Raw genomic sequence first — 8,832 nt, forward strand, 5'->3', positions numbered from 1 at the left:
CACTTCTAAGGTTCTAAGATAGTCGAAGGGAGATTCCTAAGGCTAGATCCTAAACCCTAAGAGGAATACTAGACCTCACGAAAATTGAGGTCAACAACATCCAAAGACTTTGAGATAATTGTAAGATGAGACATGATTGTGGAAAAGTACGTAATCAGGTTTATGGTGTTTGTCCGAAAGATAGGCGATTTATAAGGTATGTTGTGGTGAGTAGAGTGTCAGCCCAAAGATATGGTGATAAGAAGGTTGTTGTCATGAGAGCACTAGTAGTGTCAAGTAGATGATTATTTTTTTCGTTCTGTCACACCATTCTGTTTCAGTGTGAGGTATGTTGGTTGGTTATTAGTTGAAATGTGTTGTTGATGCATTCTCCACCACCGTCGGTGCAAATGGATTTAATTTTGTAAGAGTATTGATTTTCCACCAGATTTTTTAAGTGTGAAAATTTTTAAGAGGTTTCACTTTTCTTGTGAAGAAAATAAATCCAAGTATAGTGAGTAAAGTCGTCTACAAAAAGTAAGTAATATTTGTAAGCTTGGGTAGAAAAAGTGGTGGAAGGGCCCTATACATCGGAGGGAATTAAATTTAGTGGAAAAGATGACTTAGAAGTGGAAAGTGAAAAGGAGAGCTTATGACTGTTTGCTACATGACATGAGTTACAATGTAAATATTTGAGGAAAGGTCTTAAAAATGAGAATCTGGATGCAATGATGGATTGCTTTCTCCTTGAGGGACGACCAAATCGTTGATGCCAAATTTGTGGAGTTTGGTTGGCGAAGACGAGCAAAATCTATGGAAGTTGCAGGTGGAAAGGGGGTTGCACTAGGTAAAGGCCGCGAACGCAGAGGGCACAAAGGATTGTTTTGTTAATTTTGAGATTAGTGATGTGGTACCCATCAGATTTGAAGGTAAATGAGCAAGAGTTAGCTTGAGTTAATTTGTGAATAGAAATAAGATTGTATGCGAGATTTGGGATGTGATGAAGATTAGAGAGACTAGGCTTACATTGTGGGGTTGGGAGAATTCCTTGCCCTATATGAGCAATAGGGAGTTGTTGCCCGTTGCCAACTGATATGGTTTTGTGATATTCTTGGGCATTGTGAAGGTGAATTGATTCAGATGTCATATGCTCGGTGGCGCCACTGTCAATGTATCACTTATTGTCCAAAATTTCTGCAATGTTGGTGAGGAGGGCTATTGGAGTTTGATAGGAATTGACATGCCGGTACCGGCATTTGAATGCCCCTTGCCCATTTTTGTGACAGATATGGCAAGTTGGAGGACAATTGTTGTGATTGGAGTCACAGTTGGGGCAGGATGAAGAAGCATGCTTGTTGCCTCTTGTCGATGATGAGTTGCCTTAGTTTCTGCCTCGGCCTCCAGTGGCAAGTAGTGTGGTGGTGTTGGATTGTTCCTTTACTGCCTCATTTGCTAGATATATTTCTTAATTGCACAACAATGTGTGGAGATTGTCCAAAGAGATTGGATTAAGATTGGTGTGAATGGCCATCTTGAATGCATATTAGGAAAGGGGAAGGTCATTGAGGGTGTGATGAATAACATCCTCTGGGTTGAGAGAGGCACATGCACAGCATTGGGAGCTCGCTTTGTTTTGGAGATGTTGAGAGGAAGATGATAAAGTCGCGGTTCCAGGTGCCGCTGAATGGCAAACCTTGTTGTGGTATATATGAAATTTAAAACGATCGATGACGAAGTGAAAAAATAGAACGAGAAAAATCACACTAGAAAAGAACACACAGATTTACCTGGTTCGACAAATTGCCTACATCCACGAAGTTGCGGAGGATTTTACTAATTAAGAAAATTACACCGTTTGATCACGTCGACAATTACAAGATCTCACTTGCTCTCTCTTTACACTGAAATTCACCCAAGAGCAAGAACACTGAAGAAGAAGAAATACGCACAAGAGAAAATCTGTTTCTCTTCTTGCGCAAACCACTAAGAAGAAATCAAGGAGAGCAACCTTCTTTTTCTGTTATCTTCTTCTTCCTTCTGCCAAGCACGCAGAAACAACTAAGAGAGAGTGACACCTTGTGATACTCCTTCCTGTAAGCAGAATATTGAAATAGCAAGGTAGAAACAGTAGCATGTGATACTTTCTTCTGCTCTTGGTTCGGTCACGTGAAGAAGAAAAACCTTTTTTTTCTACCACTTGCTGCCTCCCAAATGTTGCGAACAGAAGAAAGAAAACAAAAGCAGTCTGCATGTAAAGAAGAAGCCTTTAAAATCGCCTCGCCTGTAGCAGTTTTCCGTAATCCCTGCACAGGAACTGAATTCGTGAGGTAGTCTTTTGGAGTTTTTTTGGTCTCAAAGAAGATGTTCAATCGGAGAAAAGATAATTTCAATTCTTCTCTTTTTGCTTGCATTTATGGTGGTGGGGCCAACAAAAGCAAAAGTCACGCCTCTTCCAAAGAATGGGAGGCGGGACAGTTACTTTTCTCCTCTCTTTTTTATTTTTTTATTTTCTGAACCATGCTCTACTTCAACAAATTTCTCACTTGGAGACCGGTACACGAGCAACGTCTTTTTCCTCAAACTGATATCTTCCACTATCAAATTAACATCCTCCACTGGCGATGTTGCCATTTTCTTCAAACATGAATCCTCCACCTCTGCAACTTAAGGCCCCTGTCTTCAAGTTAGAAGACCAACTGAAGCTGCGCACAACTTCAGTTTCTTCAAATTAACACCCTTTGTCAACATATCAGCAGGGTTGTGGCTTCCACAAATTTTCTCAAGCAACAACTGTCCGTCATCCAACAATGACCGTATGAAGTGATACCTGATCTGAATGAGCTTAGCCTTGGACTGAAATGCTGGATTCATAGCAAGGAATATGACACTCTGAATATCACTATAAGGTATGCCCTTCTGATCATTCTTTCTTAATTCTTTCAAGAAGCCCTGTAGTCATATCATCTCTTTTGCAGCCTCTGACACTGCTATGTACTCAGCTTCTATAATAGACAATGAAACTGTCTTCTGCAGATTAGATCCCTATGATACTGCAGTGCCACCAAAAGTATAAATATAACATGTAGTACTTCTTCTGGTATCAATGTCTCTAGCTAGATCAACATCAACATAGCCCTGTACCTCTGAACTCTTTTCTGAGAAACACAACCAAGAATCTGCAGAGCCTCTTAGGTAACTCAAGATCCACTTCACTGCTTCTCAATGTTCCTTTCCAAGATTACTCATGTATCTGCTAACAACTCCCACTGCATGGGCAATATCCGGTCTGGTGCAAACCATAGCATACATAAGTGAACCAATAGCTGAAGCATAAGAAACCTTACTCATGTGATCTCGTTCCTCCTCTGACTTGGGTGACTGATTCTTGCTGAGTCTGAAGTGACTTCCCAAGGGTGTGCCAACTAGTTTGGTCTTATCCATGTTGAACCTACTAAGTACCTTTTTCATATACTCAGCCTGAGAGAGTCTCAACATGCCTCTGACTCTATCTCTGACAATTCTCATACCAAGGATTTGCTTTGCAGCTCCCAAATCCTTCATTGCAAAGTGCTCTAACATCTGCTCCTTCAGATTATTGATCTCCTCAATACTAGCACCTGCAATAAGCATATCATCCATATACAGTAGTAGGATGATATAAGAATTGTCAAAATACCTGACATAGCAACAGTGATCTGCTTGAAATCTACTGTACCCTGCACTGTATATGAAATTATCAATTTTTTGTACCATTGTTTAGGAGCTTGCTTCAGGCCATACAAGCTCTTCTTCAATTTGCAAACTAACTCTTCCTTTCCCTGTACCACGAACCCTTAGGGTTGGTGCATGTAGATGTCTTCTTCAAGGTCCCCATGAAGAAAAGCTGTTTTTACATCTAACTGCTTAAGTAAGAGATCTTCAGTAGCCACCATAGACAGTACCATTCTGATGGTTGTAAGCTTCACCACAGGAGAGAAAATCTTGGAATAATCAATACCGTGCTTCTGCTGAAAACCCTTTACAACAAGTCTAGCGTTATACCTCTTTCCGACATCATGCTCAGTCTTCACCCGGTACACCCATTTGTTGTGTAATGTTTTCTTCTCATATGGAAGATCTGTCAACTCTCAAGTCTGATAAAGAGAATTCATCTCCTCCTTCATGGCTAGCTCCCACTTGCTCGAATTTTCATCTTGCAAGATTTCTTCATAACTCTAAGGTTCTCCACCATCTGTCAGCAGAATGTAGTTTAAAGTTGGAGAATAACGCTGTAGAGAATGTCTAGCTCTTTCTGACCTACGAACTGCACATGTAGGGTTAGACTCCTCTAAAACTGATTGTGGAACAATAAAAGTGGATGCCCCGAATCCACTCTCCTCGTCACCTGCATCTCTGTCCTGCACTGTGACCTCTGATAAATCATCAAATCTTACCAACTCAGATTCCTTCAGTGTTGTTTCAGAAACTGTACTGGACTTGTCCTTGTCATTCTCATTGAAAATCACATTCCTGCTCCTTATGATCTTCCGACCCTGATCATCCAAAAAACTATATCCAAATGTCTCATCTCCATAGCCAATGAAATAACACATCTTTGACTTAGCCTTAAGCTTACTTCGAGCATCGGGATTAAAGAGAATATAAGAAAGACGATAAAAAAGTCTTAAGGTGAGAAAATTTGACATCTTTCCCACTCCAGACTTCTTCAGGTAATTCACAGTCTAATGGAACAGATGACCCCCTGTTGATCAAATAAACTGCAGTACTGACAGCTTCTGCCCAGAAGTAGGTGGTAGTCCGACGTACAATCTCATGCTTCTAGCCCGCTCATTAATGGTCTTGTTCATGCGCGCTGCAACACCATTTTGTTGTGGTGTCCCTGGAGTGGTCTTTTTCATTCTGATGCCATGAGCTGCACAGTACTCCTTGAACCCACCATCAATGTACTCACCACCATTATCAAACCTAAGACATTTCAACTTTAAGCATATCTCTGTCTCAATTATGACCTTCCAAGTCTTGAACACACTAAATACATCAGATTTATACTTCAAGAAATAAACTCATACCTTTCTGCTATGATCATCAATGAATGTGACGTAGTAACGAGAGCCTCCAAGAGATGCCACTGGAGAAGGTCCCCACACATCTATGTGTACAAGATCCAACTTTCCTGCCTTTGGCGTCCTGCCACCTTTCAAAAAACTGACATTCATCTGCTTTCCCGTAATGCAACTCTCACAAATGCCGATATCAACAGACTTCAGTTCTGGAAGCTTGCCTCTGGACCGAAGTTCCTTCATACCTCTCTGACTCATGTGGCCAAGTTTGCAATGCCACAACTCTACTGTGTTTTTTGCAACAGTAGTATCAACACTGTTAATTAAACTAGTAGTCGTATACAACGTACCTGTTTTCTTACCGCGAGCCAATACTAGTGCTCCTTTGGTAACCTTCCAGGTGCTATCTGAGAACCCTACTGAATGTCCACACTCATCAAGATGCCCAACAGAAATGAGCTTCTTCAGTTTAGGAATGTGTCTGACCTTTTGCAGAGTCCGCTTGTTCTTGTTTGGAAGTGTAATGTCAATATCTCTCATTCTTACCACGTTCAGAGCTTCTCCATCAGACATATATACTTTCCCAAAGTCACATGCAACATAATTCCGCATCAATTCCCGATGGAAAGTTGTATGAAAAGAAGCTCCTGAATTCAGTATACAGTCATCAACAAGACTATGAACTGCCAGCAGTAGTGCATCCTGTGATTCTTCAGTTACCACATTCGCACTGTCATTCTCCTTCTTCTTAGGATTCTAGCAGTTCCTCCTTATGTGGCCAGTTTTGCCACAATTCCAACAAGTTACTTGTTTACCAGGCCTTGACTTGCTCTTGCTTTTTTTCTTTGATTTTGATCTTCCCCTGTTTGAGTTCATGTCAAGTGATCTCCCTCTGGAATCAACATTTAATGTTGAACTCGAACCTGAGATCTCGCCAGAATCTCTCTTGCGCACCTCCTCAGCCAAAATCAAATCACAAATATCTTCAAATTTCAGTTTAAATTTGCCTGCAGAATTACTGACAGCGATCCTCATACTTCTCAGTTATTTAGCAATAAAGCCAACAAGATCAATGCACGTATCTCATCATCAAATTCAATTTCCGCTGACGATAATTGATTTTATGATACTATTTAAATCATTCAGGTGTTGTACAACAAACGTACATTCCGCCATCTTCAAATTGAATAACTTCTTCATCAGATATACCTTATTATTCGCCGATGACTTTTCATACATATCTGTTAGGGCTGTCATAAGATCTGCAATCGTCCTCTCCTTGACGACGTTATGTGCAACGGACCTCGATAGGGTCAATCGAATAACCCCCATAACTTGTCGATCTAACATATTTCATTCAGTTTCATACATTCTTTCATGTCTCTTCCCCAATAACGGAAGATGAAGTTTCTTCCCATAGAAGTAAGTTTCTTCCCATAGAAGTAATCCAGTAATCCTCTATCTGCATACTCCAATAACCAAAATCTGTGTCATCGAACTTCTCGATCCCTGAAACCTTCACTTCTTCTACAGCCATTGTTCTTTCTCAGATCAGAACAAAACTCTGATATATGAAATTTAATATATGAAATTTAAAACGATCGATGACGAAGTGAAAAAATAGAACGAGAAAAATCACACCAAAAAAGAACACACAGATTTACGTGGTTCGACAAATAGCCTACATCCACGAAGTTTCAGAGGATTTTACTAATTGAGGAAATTACACCGTTTGATCACGTCGACAATTACAGGATCTCACTTGCTCTCTCTTTTTACACTGAGATTCACCCAAGAGCAAGAACACCGAAGAAGAAGAAATATGTATAAGAGAAAATCCGTTTCTCTTGTTGCGCAACCTACCAAGAAGAAATCAAGGAGAGCGAACTTCTTCTTCTGCTATCTTCTTCTTCCTTCTGCCAAGCACGCAGAAACAACTAAGAGAGAGACACCTTGTGATTCTCTTTCCCGTAAGCAGAACACCGAAATAACAAGGTAGAAATAGTAGCATGCGATACTTTCTTCTGCTCTTGGTTCGGTCACGTGAAGAAGAAAAGCCTTTTTCTTCTACCACTTGTTGCCTCCCAAATGCTGCGAACAGAAGAAAGAAAACAAAAGCAGTCTGCCTGTAAAGAAGAAGCCTTTAAAACCGCCTCGCCTGTAGTAGTTTTCTGTAATCCCTGCACAGGAACTGAATTCGTGAGGTAGTCTTTTGGAGTTTTTTTGGTCTCAAAGAAGATGGTCAATCAGAGAAAAGATAATCTAAAGCAAAAGTCACGCCTTTTTTCAAAGAATGGGAGGCGGGAACAGTTACTTTTCTCCTCTTTTTTTTATTTATTTTTTGAACCGGGCTCTACCTCAACAAACCTAAGGCGAAGAAGCCATTGATGTTAGCTTCAGGTGGAAGGAGGCCCCCAGGCCCGCCAAAGATGGCTGGCTTTTGGAAAGGATGGTTGTGAAGTTTGGGGAACTGTTGGGGTTTTTGGAATTCAGAAACAAATGATGGTTGTGAAGATTTACCATGCTTAGGTTATCCAGACTGAGGGTCGTCTGGGCTGTAGGTAGTCCTTGTCAGAGATTTAGTCCGAAATAATTTTGATTTAAATGCATGAAACTAAATAGGCTTTAATCACATTTTCCTACTCAAACTGATCAGAGCAAGTCCTTAAACTGATCAGAGACAAGTGCTTCCATTTATGCTCTCTCTCTCTCTCTCTTTCTCACCTCTAATTCTTGTTGCATATTTCAATCAGTATATAACAAATATTCTGGCATCAACACAGTTGGCAGAGGATTGGGTTGATAGTCCGCACTCAAAGGAACAATTTGAAGCTAAACTACAGAAGAAAGAAGAGGCTGCTATAAGAAGAGAAAGAACACTAGCCTACGCCTACTCGCATCAGGTGATATGATCCTTTATCAATTACATCTAAGCAGACAAAATCAATAGGTTTACACAAACAATTTACATTTTTCTATACCAAAAGTACTGATTAAAAATCATACCTTGATTCCTTCCAAATCAGTGGAGGAGCAATTCTTCCAGGTCTAAGAAACCAGCTTTCATAGATCCCAAGCAACAGTGGTGCTGGAGCTGGCCTGAGCGCTGGATGTCCACCAGGCCATGGGAGCTCAGCCAAACCTTCTTCATCTCCGGCAAAGATTATCGCCCCAGAGGCTTAAATTACAAAGCAACTTCATCTCGAGTATTCAGCCGACATGCGCCTTCCACGCCCTCCTCAGTTGCGTCAAATGATGATATGCGACGCTTGTTGGGCTTTCAGACGGAACAACATAGGAGAAGGCACAGCATTGGGAGCTCGCTTTGTTTTGGAGATGTTGAGAGGAAGATGACTAAGTCGCGGTTCCAGGTGCCGCAGAATGGCAAACCTAAGGCGAAGAAGCCATTGATGTTAGCTTCAGGTGGAAGGAGGCTCTCAGGCCCGCCAAAGATGGCTGGCTATGGGAAAGGATGGTTGTGAAGTTTGGGGAACTGTTGGGGTTTTTGGAATTCAGAAACAAGTGTTGAGCATGAGATAAAAAAAATTATTCAAGATATCTTAATATAATGTTGTGGAATGAAAAGATATACAAAATTCTATGGTATTGTTTGTTTAAATTACTGGTAATTGTGTGCATTCAGCTTTATTTTCAATCAGAATATTCTTATATATATATATGTATATATGTATGTATATATATATAGGTGTGGGTGTTTGTAATAAGTGCATTTTTCTAATCTTCATTATTGTATTTAAGAAAATTTATATATATAACACATAATTTTTATTTA

The 8,832-nt window shown here is 40.4% G+C and overlaps 1 protein-coding gene across 1 annotated transcript in view; it reads left to right on the forward strand.

The window, feature by feature from the left end:
- The window catches only part of LOC110024186 (protein IQ-DOMAIN 1-like), an 18,392-nt gene extending 9,782 nt beyond the window's left edge, over positions 1–8,610 (forward strand). The window contains exons 3-4 of the mRNA XM_020724001.1: positions 7,823–7,942; positions 8,066–8,610. Of these exons, the coding sequence (XP_020579660.1) occupies positions 7,823–7,942; positions 8,066–8,521 (576 nt within the window). The 3' untranslated portion in view covers positions 8,522–8,610. The remainder of the gene's footprint in view (positions 1–7,822; positions 7,943–8,065) is intronic.
- Positions 8,611–8,832: the final 222 nt, after the last annotated feature.

The sequence above is a fragment of the Phalaenopsis equestris genome, unplaced genomic scaffold (assembly GCF_001263595.1).
Source record: "Phalaenopsis equestris unplaced genomic scaffold, ASM126359v1 Scaffold000250, whole genome shotgun sequence".
Lineage (NCBI taxonomy): Eukaryota > Viridiplantae > Streptophyta > Magnoliopsida > Asparagales > Orchidaceae > Phalaenopsis > Phalaenopsis equestris.